At 42.6% G+C, this 17,570-nt stretch overlaps 1 protein-coding gene across 1 annotated transcript in view; it reads left to right on the forward strand.

Annotated features, from left to right (window-relative positions):
- The first annotated feature begins 1,095 nt into the window (after positions 1–1,095).
- The window catches only part of LOC132115987 (sialic acid-binding Ig-like lectin 7), a 38,945-nt gene continuing 22,470 nt past the window's right edge, over positions 1,096–17,570 (forward strand). The window contains exon 1 of the mRNA XM_059524469.1: positions 1,096–1,337. Within this exon, the coding sequence (XP_059380452.1) occupies positions 1,250–1,337 (88 nt within the window). The 5' untranslated portion in view covers positions 1,096–1,249. The remainder of the gene's footprint in view (positions 1,338–17,570) is intronic.

Consider the following 17,570-nt stretch of genomic DNA (forward strand, 5'->3'; position numbering starts at 1 on the left):
GTTTGTTGAAGAACCTTTTACAGTGCTTGGATATCATTGTCTTTTACTGCATATGATGATTCATGCTGAAATGACTTTCACAAGATGATGAGTTAAAACATTTCAAAATAGATCTACAGACACTTTTTTCAGTCATGCATTTTGTTATTGAGGATTTTCTAAAAATACTGCATAAAAATTTCATCACATTCTTATTTTGAAATCTTGTGTTGTGTCTCTTGTCTCGTGGTGAGTGTATCATAACTTATACAACTCTGATTGGCCATTGCATTCAAGAAGTCTACAGATATGACTGTGATTGACTAGCTACATTGCTCAACGCTATAGAAACACATTGAAAATAAAAACTTTTGATGCTCTCCAGAGTGTAAACACAAATACATGGCTGGATCATTTTTCAGAACTGTTTTGCCAATATACTAATATTACAGCTTCAGCTGAGGGTGCTTTCGCTTTTGTTTGAGCTAGCACTCCCGTAGATCTGGGCCTGTATGGGGGGGGGGGGGGGGGGGGGGGTTTGTAAATTAACACTTGTTTTATGTGAGGCTGTCTGTAAGTTACAGTTTAACAGATGTTGCCAGCTAGCTAACTGTAACCTTAGCAGTGTCTTATAAATTGCACATAAATTATGGGATGATGATATCTAATTAACAAATAGCGTAACATAAGGCACATATCTTTTCTTTGTAAAACATGAAAACACAAATATATAGAAAAAGGAAGAATCTCTACTCATGAAGAGATTTAAATATATAGCCTATAACTTGAAAACCAACTTGTTGCAGAGTCTTTAAATAACAGAAAGTGAGAGCTGTGAGTTGTTTATAGTCGAGAGTTTGCAGTATTTTCTCAGCTTACAGTGAGCTCCTGAGAGTTTTTCTGTGAATCAAGTCTCAGTTCCAGTCATATATCTCCATTAATGTTTTAGCATTATAAAGGTATTTGGTTTTTGCCACAAAGCGAAAATAATTTGGTATTTTGTAACTGTAAATGTGGTCAGCCTGATGAGTTAATTTTTTACAGTGTATGAAAAGGCAAACATGATCGATATCAGATGACTGTGTACAGTATCTGCATGAGTGTAACAGTGAAAATGTGGCTTATCCTTATATATAATTATATTGCACTAGGTAACAATTAATGAGTTATGGTTGTTAAATGTTCGTGACCGATATGTATTTTGTGTTGTTTAGTGATAAAGTGTACTCTGAAGGTGTTTTGGACTCATTTGTTGCTTTTGTAAAGTCCAATGTCATCCACTCTACGAACCCTGATGGCAGGAAACCAGTTAACGTCCTTTATTTTCATCAGCTCTGTGTTGGTACAAACTCACTCAGGTTGGTCAATCTTTGTCATCATTATGAATAAGGATGAATATATTATAATGTGTATTATATTACGGAAAAATGCATATACTTAAAAGTTCTTAATTCCATCTAAAACATGTTTTTAAAAAGTGATTTTCAAAATGGTGTTCTCTGAGCACACACACACACACATATATATAATTTACTTTTGCTAAACATCTGAACTCAATAGACTAGAGTGCACACTATTTGGAATCTGTTGCAGACATTTTTTTCTGAAGAAACCTTTAGTTTATAAACTAATTCCAGCGAAAGAAACAAATCTCAGCATGTATTTCAAATCTGAGAATAATTAAATTATTTTAAGATGATGCTGTCATTTTATTTATTTATTTATTATTATTATTATGAGACTTGAAAATTAGGAACATCTAGTAGCCTATTTTTCTAAAGGTGCTGTAAGGGCAGAATTTCCAAACAAAACTTTTGCCTACAGCACAAATGTAAATTTGAAAATAAAACAATTTCATTTTTTAAATATTGAAGTAATACTTAGTTAATTTATTTTGATTGAGTATAAAATAGTAGGCCTATAGATAAAAATAAATGTTTTGAGTTGCAAATAACAAATCATAATCGTTCCGTATAGGCTATTTTTTTTTTTTTAATTATGACCTATAGCTTTTTCAATAATTAAACCACACTTCGCATATAGCCTAGTGCTTATCACAATTTTACATGGTTGCAAAGCAGCTTTACATACAGAAGGTAATTACAAAAGTAAAGACGTAAACAATATAGCTAATTAGTTTGAAATGGTAAAAGACATTCACGTAGCCTATTTGATCAGGGATTATTTTAGTATAGTCCACCAATACACCAGTACCAACACGTGCACTGAGACAACGCCAATATTGCACTTTGAAATGTGACTGAAGCCCTTTGGCCTGTGAAAATATTATGAATTACTAAACAAATTATAAAAAAATATTATGACGAGTCCTTTAAATTACACAAACATCAGAGACGTTAACTGCATTAAAAGTAATAATGTAAAATGTATTTAAATCATTTCGATTCATGCGTCACATTTAAATCTGCAGCGTATTTCGACCGCTAAATCATTTGATTGCGTTTTACATGAGAAAAACTTGCAGTGCATTGAGAGTTGAAGCGCGCAGAGAAATGTTGATCTACATTCACTGAAACACTGAAGCAGTTCTGCACGTTCACATTCTTCCACCAACGAACGGAACTGTGCCGCTTACTGCGCCTATATTCAAGACTACTCAGTCTTTAAATCCATTAACTTGTGCCTTCATCGGTGGAAACTGTCTGTTTACTTCTAGTAGTACTGAGAAGTACCATATAAAAAGAACACTAATGGTATATTTACACCTAGTAGAAAGTCAATGCAATGACGTGAATAGAGTCGAAATCACACCAAGTGATGTGACTGACACGCAATGCGCGCAGTGTTGAGAACTTTTTGGTTGAGAACTTTATGGTTGAGAAACACCCGGCTGCAGCCTGCAGATGCCTACTCTGATTGGTTCGATCGTCTTTCACAGGCATTCATGATAGGAAATGTGTTCAGTTGGTGTAGGGTGGAGTATGTTGTTAAAAAAAGCTAAAAACGCTGTGCAGTTTTACAAAGCCTTCATTATAATGCACAGAAAAAGAAAGAAAAAAAAGTTGGCCTGTAACCCTCCTGTCCCTGAAATTACTGATTTGCTAAATTAAGCTGATCTTTAGAAGAAGAAGAAGAAAAATCAGAATGAGCTTTTATTGCCAGGTATGTTTACACATACGAGGAATTTGTTTTCGTGACAGAACCTTCGCAGTACAACAGCATGACAGCGACAGAACATAAAACACATAATAAAAGAATATAAAAATACAAAAAATACAAATAAGTAGACAAGGAATGACAATATACAAATTGACAATTGTAGGCAGGTATATTACAAAAATGCAGTTATGTATGTACATGTATATTATGTGCAAAATTTAAGTGTATACTAAGTATGTGTGTTAGATAAATTAAGTGTATGTGTATATAAATATAAAGTGTAGTGTGTTCAGTGTGTATCAGCTGTTCATAAGATGGATTGCCTGAGGGAAGAAACTGTTCCTGTGTCTGGTCGTTCTGGTGCTCAGTGCTCTGTAGCGTCGACCAGATGGCAACAGTTCAAAGAGGGAGTGTGCTGGATCTGAGGAGTCCAGAGTGATTTTAACAGCCCTTTTGCTCACTCTGGATGAGTACAGTTCTTGAATAGATGGGAGAGTTGAACCGATGATTCGATCAGCAGTCCGGACTACCCTCTGTAGTCTTCTGAGGTCCGATTTAGAAGCTGAGCTGAACCAGACAGTTACTGAAGTGCAGAGGATGGATTCGATGATGGTGGAGTAGAACTGTTTCAGCAGCTCCTGTGGCAGGTTAAACTTCCTCAGCTGGCGAAGGAAGTACAACCTCTGCTGGGCCTTTTTCACAATAGAGTCAATGTGAATGTCCCAGTTCAGGTCCTGAGAGATAGTGGTGCCCAGGAACCTGAATGACTCCACCGCAGTCACAGTGCTGTTCATGATGGTGAGTGCGGGGAGTGCAGGGGGGTTTCTCCTGAAGTCCACAGTCATCTCCACTGTTTTGAGCGTGTTAAGCTCCAGGTTGTTGAGAGTGCACCAGACAGCCAGCTCTTTAACCTCCTGTCTGTAAGCAGACTCGTCACTGTCCTGAATGAGGCCGATGAGTGTGGTGTCATCTGCAAACTTCAGGAGCTTGAAAGAGGGGTCCTTAGATGTGCAGTCATTAGTGTACAGGGAGAAGAGCAGTGGGGAGAGAACACAGCCCTGGGGAGCTCCGGTGCTGATTGTACGGGTGCTGGATGTGTATTTTCCCAGCCTCACTAGCTGCTGCCTGTCTGTCAGGAAGCTGTTGATCCACTGACAGACGGAGGTGGGCACGGAGAGCTCAGTTAGTTTGAGCAGGAGGAGGTTTAGCATGATCGTATTAAAAGCCGAGCTGAAGTCCACACACAGGATCCTCACATAGGTCCCCGGTCTGTCTAGGTGTTGCAGAACATAATGCAGTCCAATGTTTACTGCATCGTCCACAGACCTGTTTGCTCTGTAGGCAAACTGAAGAGGATCTAGCAAGGGTCCAGTGATGTCCTTCAGGTGGGCCAGCACCAGTTTTTCAAATGACTTCATGACTACAGACGTTAGAGCCACAGGCCTGTAGTCATTTAGTCCTGTAATTTTGGATTTCTTTGGGATGGGGATGATGGTGGAGAGTTTGAAGCATGAAGGGACTGCGCACAGCTCCAGCGATCTGTTGAAGATCTTTGTGAAGATGGGGGCCAGCTGGTCAGCACAGGATTTCAGACAGGCTGGTGTAACACAATCTGGGCCTGGTGCTTTTATCCTTTTCTGCTTCCGGAAGACCTGGCGCACCGCTGATCTGTATTGCAGGTGTGGGGGAGAAGGGGGATGCAGGAGGTGTGAATGGTGAGAGTGCTTGATTGGAGAGGTGTTCAGGATGGGTTGCAGGAGCTGTTAATGGTGTGAACGGTTGTTTGGAGAGGCATTCAGGGTTGGTTGCAGGAGTTGTTATTGGTGTGAACGGTTGTGTGGAGAGGTGTTCAGGGCAGGTGATGGGTGTTCTTTCAAACCTGCAGTAAAACTCGTTCAGATCGTCTGCCAGTCGTTGATTTTCCACAGTGCTGGGGGGTGGTGTCTTGTAATTGGTGATCTTCTTTAGACTTTTCCACACTGATGCTGAGTCGTTCGAAGTGAACTGAGTCCTTATTTTTTCAGAATAATTCCTCTTTGCCACTCTGATCTCCTTTTCCAGTGTGTATTTAGCCTGTTTATACAAGACATTGTCCCCCTTCCTGTAAGCATCTTCTTTGGCCTGACGGAGCTGTCTGAGTTTTGCAGTGAACCACGGTTTGTCATTGTTGTAATTTAGTTGAGTCTTGGTAGGAATACACATATCCTCACAGAAACTGATATATGATGTTACGGTCTCTGTGAGTTCGTCCAGATCGGTGGCAGCAGCTTCAAAAACACTCCAATCAGTGAGGTCAAAACAAGATTGTAAATCCTGCTCTGCTTCATTAGTCCATCTTTTTACAGTCCTTAATACAGGTTTAGCTGATTTTAGTTTCTGCCTGTAGGTCGGTATAAGATGAACCAGAAGGTGATCAGAACGTCCCAAAGCTGCTCGTGGAACAGAGTGATATGCATCCTTTATTGTGGTGTAACAGTGATCCAATATATTACTGTCTCTGGTGGGACATGTAACATGCTGTCTGTATTTTGGCAGTTCATTGGAGAGATTGACTTTATTAAAGTCCCCGAGAATGATTAAAACAGAGTCCGGGTGTTGTTGTTCTATCTCTGTGATGTGCTCAGCGAGTTTCTGTAAAACCAGACTTACTTGCGCTTGCGGAGGGATGTAAACACTAACCAGAATGAGCGAGTGAAACTCCCGCGGCGAATAGAACGGCTTGCAGTTGACAAACTGCATTTCTAGATCAGGACAGCACATCTTCTTTAACACAATTACATCTGTACACCACCGTTCATTGATGTAAAAGCATGTCCCGCCGCCGTGCGATTTCCCCGTTGATTCTGCGTCGCGATCCGCTCTAAACAGCTGAAAGCCCGGCAGATGGAGCTCGCTGTCCGGTATGGCGTCATTCAGCCAGGTTTCCGTGAAACACAGAGCAGCAGAGTGTGTGAAATCCTTATTTGTCCGAGAAAGCAGAAGGAGTTCGTCCGTTTTGTTGGGTAGAGAGCGTAGATTTGCCAGATGGATGCTAGGCAACGGCGTTCGAAATCCGCGCTTCCTGAGTCTGACGAGCGTGCCAGCTCGCTTTCCCCGCCTGCGCGTCCTGAAGCGTTTGATCAGCGCCGCTGCTCCTCCGATAACAATATTCAGTAAAACGTATGAATAATTGAAATCCGGAAAAAACATCTTGTGGTGCGTTCTGCCGAATGTTCAGCAGTTCATCCCTGGTGAAACTGATTGCAGGAATATAACTAAAGACAGGACAAACTAACAAAAAGACAAAAACATATGCAGAGCACGTCACGGAGGCAGCCATCCTGTACCGGCGCCAAGTCAATAATGCTAACAGATGAACAACCCACTACATTTAATTAATTAATTGGGTTGATTATCCACAGTGGGAGGATCAGGTCTTCAGATAGAATAATTAATTATGAATTAAATTATTGTTGAAAATTATATTATTTCATAGCATCAAGCCCCGTTCACACCAATAAAGATAACTATAAAGACAACGATATTAACTTCCACACCAGTGAACGATATCGTCTGTTTATTCTAAGCACATGCTCGTCTGCCGCTTTAAATTATTGAGCTCGTTACAGCAGGATGCATTCTAATTGGCTGTCAGTTTTTTATTGTTGAGAAAAATCGTTTTGAAAGTTATTCCAACGATAAATTTTACATCTTACATCAGAAATACATCTTTATCGTTATCTTTACAGTTATCGTCCTTGGTGTGAACGGGGCTTCAGAGAATTAGAAAGGAAATTAAAAGCATGTATCATTTTACTGTTACATATAATTATCTATCATGTAGTTGATAAATGACACTGCAATAGGCTAATGTGTCTACTGTGTGCCATTTTAATTTTTATGAAACTTTTATTTTCTTTACTACATTGCAAAGCATAGACTTTTTCCTCCCCTTTATTTCTATGGAAGCATATGGGTAGCAATATTCAATTTGGGATGCAATATGCAAAATGACAATGCAATATGTAAAATGACAATGCATTTCTGTATTTACATTTACATTTTCCAATACATTTGTGCAACGTTTGGTGCAAAATGAAAATGAAAATTAAATTACATAATTTTCATTTGCCATTTCATACACCAGTTTTAATATGTAAATGGAATACTAATTTTAACGCTTTATAAGTTGCAAAATTAAAATGAAAATGTATTACAGAAATGATTAGATATGTATAACATGTTCAAGCAAAAACTGTGGCAAAATTATCATTTAAATGCTATTTTTCTTAAATGCATTAACACTCACATTCAAGACACTTACGATTGCATTTTCATTCAATGTCCCGCAATGAATGTAGCAAAATTCAATGTGCACATTTCCCTTTCATAGGTCACTTCGATGCTGCGGTGACGTCACCTGGTATGGGAACACCCCTCGGTGTGACGAATGTTTGAAGCACTATACTATCCCGCCAATCCTTTTGGCCAAATAGCGCTTGGCACCGCCCTACGCATGCGTACGCATCATATATCCTGGGTGCCGCGCGTCATTTCGGTCAGATTTCATTCCTTCAGGGAAGCAAATCACCTGTGCCCTAGGATTCATCTCGCGTTCTCCAATGGTTTCTACAAGCAGTGTTAACTCCTCTTCGCGGACGCGATGAGTCAATGAAAGGTAAGAGCCGTATAATGGGTTTATCACGAGGAGGCACTCATGAGAGGTTCGTTAGCAGCCTCTCTACATGTTCTCTCCGTGATAGCCTACGGCTACAGTAAAAGAAAAAAAAAAAAAGAATCCGCGCTCTGGAGTGTATTTCTATAAGTCGCCTAGCGTCTAACCCCCACCGTTTCGCTTCTGCAGTCGCCGAGGCCCCGCACGAGGTGTTGGTTAGGGGCGATATGTGCGGCTTGACTATGAATACAGTGATGCACTGGAGTTTCCACTTGCTCGCTCTCCCCCACTCGAGCGTGTTAATCAGCAGATTTGCATTTTCAAACTATGTTTGTCCAACTGTGGCTTCGAACTCAGAGTAGGCTCTGGCCGGCACATGCGGTTCTCTCCCTCCGAGCGGACAGGAGAAACGCGCCTCCCCTTCCTCAGTGAGCTATTTATGTGGCTACCCGCGTGGTGGATAAACTACACCCACAAGCCACCCCCCCCCGAACTCGGCTGCGGCCTAAAGTCTTGTCGAAGGCGTATCGAGTCGTGTCTAATTTTGGCAAATTTACTTCTCTTTATGGTGGTTCTTAACGAGAAAGCCTCTCGTCCTCAACCCCCACTCTCTAACATTGACTGTCTCACAGCAAAGGCACCTCGAGCGTCATTGAACTGAGCTATCATTTGAGCGCCCCCTCAGACACTCTGCACAATCCAGCCTTCAGTGTTTGAGGGATGGCACAAGAGGCTGGCAAAGACGGCCAGTTTATGACGGCTCACACTGCTGCCGCGTTCTCACTAGCGGCGTGGCCCGATATTTATCTTGTTGGATTAAATCCTGCCGTGGATACGCTTCAGGATTATACACAACGAAACGCAGCGAGTTTGACACATGCGCTTTCCATTCCTGTTTGCCAGGGACTGTGTCCTCCACTAGAGAGTGCTGTTGGACTGCTAATGCACATCCAACCCTCTCACTGCAGTCCCCACGCTCTAACATTGACTGTCTCGCAGCAAAGGCACCTCGAGCATCATTGGATTGAGCTATCATTTGAGCGCCCCCTCAGACACTCTGCACAATCCAGCCTTCAGAGTTTGAGGGACGACACAAGAGGCTGACAAAGACGGCCAGCTTATACGGCTCACACAGCTGCCGCATTCTCGCTAGCGGCGTGGCCCGATGTTTATCTTGTTGGATTAAATCCTGCCGTGGATACACTTCAGGATTATACACAACGAAACGCAGCGACTTTGACGCATGCGCTTCCTTCCTGTTTGCCAGGGACTGTGCCCTCCACTAGAGAGTGCTGTTGGACTGCTAATGCACATCCAACCCTCTCACTGCAGTCCCCACGCTCTAACATTGACTGTCTCGCAGCAAACAGCGCTTTGAGCAGCATTGGATCGAGCTGTAACGCCAAACGTTCCCTCAGACACTCTGCGCAATCCAGCTTTCAGAATTCGAGGGGCGATTCAAGGGTCCTGCACAGACGACCCGTTTATGACGGCTCGCACAGCCGCCGCTTTTTCGCTAGCGGCAGAGCCCGATTTTCAATCTGTTGGCCTAATTCCTGCCGTGGACACGTTTCAGGATTATACACAATGAGACGCAACGGCTCTTACGCATACACTTCCCCTGTGCACAAACGCCATGAGCTTTTCGTGCCTGGACATTTTAACGTGTATGACAGCGTTGCAGGAAGCGGAAATTTTGAGACCGCTAGTATTGTTTCGGACCGCGTGGGAATGCTTGCCCGACATTTCTCAATGGGTGTTATGCACAATTTGTCACGGATACACCATTCAGTTTCGAAGAGGCCCGCCTCCTTTCCGCGGAATTCTTTCCATGGTGGTGACCCATTCTGGATTTACGCCGTCGGAATCTTGCACTCAGGCCGAGCAGATTCAAGATGTTGACGGTAAAGTCTATTTTGTCTCAGATTCAACCAAACGACTGGTTTGTCACGATCAATCTGAAGGATGCATACTTTCATATTCAGATCATCAAGAGACACAGGAAGTTCCTCAGATTCGCTTTAGAGGGCAAAAGCGTATCAATCCCGCGTTCTTCCCTTTGGCTTAGCTCTGGCTCCCCGTACTTTCTCAAAATGCATGGACGCAGCTCTGGCCCTGTTGTGGCTCCAGGGCGTTCGTGTTTTGAACTACTTAGATGATTGGCTGGTGTTAGCGCAATCGCAGACTCAAGCACACTCTCATCGGGATCTTGTGCTGAATCATTTAAACAGCCTGGGCTTACGCACGAATTTCCAGAAAAGTGTTTTAATCCCCTCTCAACGGATAACCTTTCTGGGAATAGACTTGGACTCTCACTCGATGACAGCAAAGCTTCTCTCCCGCGCGCACAGTCGATTGTGTCATGCGTGCGGTGCTTCAAAGTGGGTCGCACAGTGACAGCGCGATTGTGCCTCAGACTTTTAGGTCTAATGGCAGAGCATTCCCCGTAATTCGTCTGGGATTACTTCACATGCGCCCTTTTCAGTGGTGGACGAAAAGATGAAATATTTCACCCCGCTGTCTTCTGCATCGGACGATTTCGGTGACACGGAGGTGTGTGATGTCGTTAAAACTATGGATGTCAACCGAATTTCTCCTAACCGGGGTTCGGCTGGGGATTTGTGCTTTCCAAGAGACCGTCACGGAACTTTTGGTCTCAGAACAAATTTCTGTCGATCCGAGCTGTTCATGTCCCCGGACGTTTGAACTTCGGAGCAGATTTGTAATCCAGACAGACTCTGGAGCAAGGGGAATGGAGATTACAGCCCCAAACGGTGAATCTCTTATGGCAAATTTTCGGAGAAGGGAGAGTGGATTTATTCGCGTCGAACATGACTACGCATTGCCCGCTATGGTTCTCCCTATGCCCCCCATCACCCTTGGGCTTAGATGCGTTAGCTCACAGTTGGCCCAGGACCAGTTTGTATGCTTTTCCCCCAATTCGTTTGATCTCAGCGGTATTATCCAGAATACGGCTGGACAGAGTGGAACAGCTGCTGCTGGTGGCTCCGCGGTGGCACACACAGCCGTGGTTTGCGGACCTGATCAGTCTGTTAGCGGGCTCTCCATGGGAGATTCCCCTCAGACAAGATTTATTATCACAAGCACAGGGACTGATTTTGGCACCCGAGGCCAGATCTATGGAAACTGTGGGCATGGCCTCTGAGCGGAGTGAGTTAGTATGTTCCGGTCTTTCAGTTAAAACTACCGAGAGTATACTGAATTCTAGAGCAGCTTCTACGAGACGCTTATATGCTTTCAAGTGGAGACTGTTTACAACCTGGTGTGAAATTCGTAATATGGATCCAGTTTACTACCCAGTGGCTTCAGTACTGGAGTTCCTTCAGGACCATTTTTCAGATGGAGTGACACCAGCCACTTTAAAGGTTTACGTGGCAGCCATTTCAGCTTACCACAAATATATAGATGGTGCCTCAGTGGGCCGTCATCCACTGGTATTTTGTTTCATACAGGGTGCGCGACGGCTGAGGCCTTTCCGCCCCGTGCGAGTTCCTTCATGGGATTTATCCATTGTGTTGCAGGGTTTATCAGGGCATCCGTTTGAGCCCTTGGAAACTGTACCGGATAAAATCCTGACTCTGAAGACACTTCTTCTCATGGCTTTGTCCTCCCTCAAGAGAGTTGGGGATTTACAGGCTCTCTCTGTCTCACCCTCGTGCATGGAATTTGCACCGGGGTCTGTGAAGGTGTTGTTGCGACCGAGGCCTAATTATGTCCCTAAGGTCGCATCTAATCCCTTTCCCTTTCAGCAAGTGGTCCTGGAGGCTTCATCCCCTGCTGAGGCGGGGTCTGGAGATCTAAGTCTTTGCCCTGTGAGAGCTTTAAAGACTTATGTGGATCGTACAGCCCCATGGCGTGAGTCTGACCAGCTGTTTGTCTGTTTTGGACATAAGAATAAAGGCCATGCGGTTACAAAACAGCGCATGTCCCATTGGCTGGTGGAGGCAATATCTTTAGCCTATGAGGCGCGTGGACTCGCTTCGCCCTTAGGAGTTAAAGCTCATTCCACAAGAGCAGTGGCTTCTTCTCGAGCTTTTCTCAGTGGATCTTCTTTGGATGATATCTGTGCTGCGGCAGGTTGGTCCTCACCGAGCACTTTTATCAAGTCTTACAGTCTGGATGTGAGGATGGCCCCTGGCTCCCGGGTTCTCTCCGCTTGAGCAGATGCTTCCTTGGATCCCAGCTATCAGGTACGTCAGGCGTTATGGTATAGCGTTCCCATAGCAGGTGACGTCACCACAGCATCGAAGTGACCTATGAAAGGGAACATCTCGGTTACGTATGTAACCATGGTTCCCTGAATAGGGAACGAGATGCTGCGGTCCTGGCCGTGCCATACCTTGATAGCATTCTTCTTCAGTTCATGAAATCTGAGCGAAATGGCACGCGGCACCCAGGTATACGATGCGTACGCATGCATAGGGCGGTGCTATGCGCTATTTGGCCAATAGGATTGGCGGGATGGTATAGGGCTTCAGACATTTGTCACACCGAGGGGTGTTCCCATAGCAGGTGACGTCATCGCAGCATCTCGTTCCCTATTCAGGGAACCATGGTTACATACATAACCAAGATGTGAAAATGCATTCCGAGCCGATCACGTGTCCGCCCCCTCCCGCCATGTCAATCACTGCGTGAACAAGGCAGGACACTCAGAGACTCAAATCTCAATTAGAACATTCAAGTGAGAGAACATGGACAAGACAGTTGGCCGTGTACGTTTTGATCATTTCGGTTTATGGCTTCAATATTTCATTCGCACTTGTGGGCGGAGCTGAAACGCTGCTTTCATCTGATTGGTCGAATCGCTCCACCTTCAACTCTGTCTTTTCATTCTTTCAGGCAGAATAAGAGTCAGTGCCAGTTAGGCACTGTAATGTCTAACCACCGCTCACTGTAAATTAGAATAATATTTGAATCAGATGTAGCTGGGCACATAATTCGTGCTGCTGAAACCTGCAAATTATTTCTAGGTTGTAGTATTGTATGAATATTGTCCCACTGATAAATACAGTGCAAATAGTTCTCTCTCTTTGGATAAAATTGAAGTGGAAATAAAAATCAATAATAGACTGAACAGTTCCATGTCTGTAACATTTACCACTCTCATCTTTTAAGTCATAAGGCACTAGATATGTGTGTGTGACATTAATAAATAATTGTAAAAATTAATATAGCTACATTTCTAAATAAAAATAGTAAAATTAGCTCTATGCTGCTCACTGCTCCTGTAGCCTACCCCAGAGCGCCCTCTCGCGGCTGTAGACGGTAATGTTTTCTCTTGGTTCTGAATAAAAAATATGGGTAACATTATTATTATTATTTATTATGAGAGTAATTGACACAGACTAGAACTTTAATGTTTCACCAAATTCAGCTCAGATCTTCAGACTCGTCTGACTCGTGTTGCTGTATAACTGGCCAGACTTACCTTCCCAAAACATCCTATTTAATTTTATTTCATAAATTTAACTATATTTATTTCCACTTCACTGTTATCCAAGGAGACAGAACTATTTGCACTGTTTTTATCAGTGGGACAATATTTATACAATACAGTAGGCTATATACAACCTAGAAATAATTTAACGGGGTCTCTTGCAGGTCTCAGCAGCAGGAATTATGTGCTCAGCTACATCTGATTCTAATATTATGCTAATTAACAGTGACTGTAGTTTCAGACATTACAGTGCTTCACTCGCACTGACTCTTATTCTGCCTGAAAGAATGAAAAGACCGAGCTGAAGGTGGAGCGATTCGACCAATCAGATGAAAGCAGCGTTTTAGCTCCGCCCACAAGTGCGAATGAAATATTGAAGCCATAAACCGAAATGATCAAAACGTTACAGGGGCCAACTGTCTTGTCCATGTTCTCTCACTTGAATGTTCTAATTGAGATTTGAGTCTCTCTCGGCTCGGAATGCATTTTCAATTTGATGCGCACGCATTTTAGACACTTTTTTGTGTTACATGGCCTACCAAATCAGCCGAGTCGTCTGACGGACAAGCAACCTTGACATCGCTCCCTCCTGTGCCTGCAGCCTCGCGCTCCTCTTGTGATTACTGCCTGATGCGTGCTGCTTAATATCACACACTCCGTCGTGAAAAAACAGGAAAAAAATGCTCTTTTCTTTTTCGCCGGCTGCTCGGAGGTAGTCATTTTTACATTTCCTGCTGTTGTCACTTGTCGTCATCGTTGCTACGATATGTGACTCACAATGACTGTAACGACCAATTAAATAGGCATTCTCTGATGATGTTCCAAAATGTTAAAAATGCTACGCTTATCATAGACAAACGGGGAGAAATTAGTAGGCCTATCTACCGCACTGTCAGTTTTTTTTTCTTATCATAACCTACAAATGTCTTCATTCATAGTCATGGATTTGCACTGAACTGATTCTCAAATATCCGGAACAAAGTCTGTTCCGTATCAGTTCAATATGGAACAAGACTTTTATGTGTCAAATACGGGACAATTCCATATTATAAAGAAAGGTTGGCAACCCAGTAAGCTGCTCTGAGCTCTCTCTTGTATGTCGGCGTGTAATCACTCAGTGTAATGTTAGTCTTTGCCCTGTGATGCATTTTTCACTGCGTGAGTGAGAACATGATGTGCGTGACTTGTGAGAGCGGCCTGGCTTGTCACAAAGTAACTAAACGAGGTGGGTCTTTGCAAACAGTATGTGTACGTGTGTGTGAGAATTGTAACAAAATGCAGTGAGAATTTCAGAATGCATTCTGATCCTAATGTGCAGCAAAAGGGTACCAAAATGGTGATTTAAATGTCTTTAATATTTCTTAAATGCAATACCATTTACATATAAGTTCTGGGCAAGGTGGCCATCTTAGTTTGTAGTGCCCATGCTGCAGCCATCTATGGCACATACCTTCCCTCTATGACACAGCCTCTCACGATGCCACACAAGGTATGTGTTGCCACATTCTGGGGTTATAAAAAAAGGGAAAAGTTAATCTTTCAAAATGAAGCAGCAATATCTTTGCAGGGAAAAGTACGTATCTAGGGACAAGCTGGTGTTGTGAATCAGCTCAAAGGGGAAATATGAATAATCAATTATAACTAGTTATGAGTAATTATTCATATTTAGATCCACTGTAAGTATAATGTATACTTGACCTCTCAGTGTCAACTGTCTGTCAATTCTAAGAACGTTAATCTCCTGGTTAAGAAAAATAACCTTTTTACTGTACAATACTACTAAGAGCATGTAGCAAAAATCGCATGATTAGGGACTTAAATAATGAGCAAACAATGAACAACCTCAAGTGTGAAACAAATAAGACCTTTGTAAAAGATGGATACTTAATGTATCAATTGATAAGACTAAGTTTGATACTTGCTAATCTTGCCTGTTTGATAAAGAGTCCTGATGCACTTTGGGGGTCCAGCTGGTCTCTGCAAGTGAATTTATGAGACCAGTTTGAATCAGAGGATCTTGATGAATAAATAGCCAAGGCCGAAGTCTGGCACAAGCTTAGCATGGCTTTTAAGGCCCTTAGCTCAGCATCTTCTCCTGGAATTCCTGAATCTAGACGAACCACCTGATCTGGTGATCAGTGATCAATATAGGGGGATGATGTCACACCCTCAGGATTTGAGCGAGCCAATGAGGAATGGTACCTTTTGGAGGGAAGTTTTAAAACTCTTTGTCTCTAGTCTGGTGTCTAACATATGAAATTAGATTGGGGGTTCAAGAGAAGATTCTTTATGATTCTTATAAAACTAATGTGTTGCATCGGCATCAACATATAATATACACTCTCATTTAGATCATGAAAATACGAACTCACAGATACCAAACATCATATAGATGTGGTTATATTAACTAGTGATCCATCATAAGCATTTATAAAATAATACAATACACAAAACACAATATACAACATTGGTTCTCAAAGTGCGGCCCGCGGACATTTCTGGCGGCCCGCGATAACATCTGATAACATTTGTAAAACTGTTAAAACTGTACATTGATATGAAAAAAATAATCTCCGTTTAGTGGTGTTTAGCGGCATATAGGCATAAGCGGTAATTACAGGTGTGGTCCGACCGATCGCACTTGACCTCACTCCCAGAAGGCCTCAACGGAATGGTTGTCTGTAACGTTAGATGGAGATAATGGAGCGAGAGCCAGGCCCTTCGAGAAAAAAACGTCATGTTAGCGAGGAGAAAAGGCAGTTTCAAGATAAATGGACAAACGATTACTTTGTCGAACCTCACGGGTCGGATAAAGTCATTTGCCTGATCTGCAAGAAGGTAATTGCAATGCGCAAGGACTTCAATATAAAACGCCATTATGATACCAATCATAAAACCTACGATAAATTCAGTGGCAAGGAGCGCACAACTAAGCTTGAGCAACTTAAAAGAGGCTACATTGCACAGCAGTCAGTTTTCACAAATTTGGCTAAAACCGGTGAAGCTGTAACACAGGCTAGCTATGTGGTAGCTCAAGAAATAGCTAAACGGAGCAAGCCGTTTAGTGACGGAGAATTTGTGCGAGACTGCATGTTGAAAGTAGCCGACATTTTATGTCCAGAGCAAAAAACAAAGTTCTGTGACATTAGTTTGTCGAATGACACAGTCACACGACGAATCGAAGATCTGGCCAGTGATCTGAAAGAGCAACTGGAAAAACGTGTGGAGGGGCTAGGAAAGGGAGCTTTTTCCATTGCACTGGAGGAAAGCACGGATATTTCCGACACAGCGCAATTGCTGATTTTCATCCGTACAGTCACTGAGAACTTTGACATCGGCGAGGAGCTGCTCAGCGTGGAGAGTATGAAAGACACAATAAAGGGAGTCAACATTTGTGATGCTGTGTGTCGCAGTCTCGATGCATACAAAGTGAACCTAGCATCTATGGTCGGTGTGACAACAGATGGAGCACCGGCAATGGTCGGGAGTAGAGCAGGTGCCGTGTCGCTGCTCTTTGAGAAAGTGGTCAACAACGGAGGTTGCCAGGTTTAGCCTCAGTTATAAATTAAAATGTGTTTATTGCAATAAATTTTAACTGTAGAGATGCAACCTGGTCATTAAAATTATTTCAAATGGGATTTTCTCTTCAGTTTTTTTTTTCTTTTTCTCCCCCGCCCCTTTGGCGGCCCTCTGTTCAATGTTGGGTTCCTAAATTGGCCCTCACTTATCAAAACTTTGAGAACCCCTGATATACAAGAACAGTAACAGTATACACAATGCCCTAAATCAGTGGTTTTCAACCTGTGGGCCGCAATGGTATTGCAGGTGGGCCGCCAATTACTGTTAAAATAAATAATAATATTTTTAATATATGTAAAAATGTATATATATATATATATATATATATATATAAAATTAAATAACAGAAAATAAATATTAAACTGTAACTATGCTTCCACTATTCAAGCTCGCTGATTGGTTTAAGAATAAACCGCCAATTTATCTTAGATATTTTTGCTGCAAATGCTACAGAACAACAGCAGTTGTGCCAAGGGGTGCCAACCCGGAGTTATTTTCTGTTCATTGCCAGTTCATTCAATAAAGACAGTTAGCAATCTAGCTTCTGAGCACTAAGTTATTTACCCAACAATAGCGGAGTCAGTTAATTCTTTTGCAGTGGGCCGTGCAAACATATGTGTTTGGTTGTGTAGGCTGCGAGTTGAAAAAGGTTGGGAACCACTGTCCTAAAGTATGTGAATTAATTCAAAGAAAGGTTTTTCAATAAATAAATTAGAGAAGACTCCATTTTTATGTGCATCATGTGTCTGTTTCTGAGAGACTTGAGTTAAGAGTGGC

Source organism: Carassius carassius, chromosome 35 (assembly GCF_963082965.1).
Source record: "Carassius carassius chromosome 35, fCarCar2.1, whole genome shotgun sequence".
Lineage (NCBI taxonomy): Eukaryota > Metazoa > Chordata > Actinopteri > Cypriniformes > Cyprinidae > Carassius > Carassius carassius.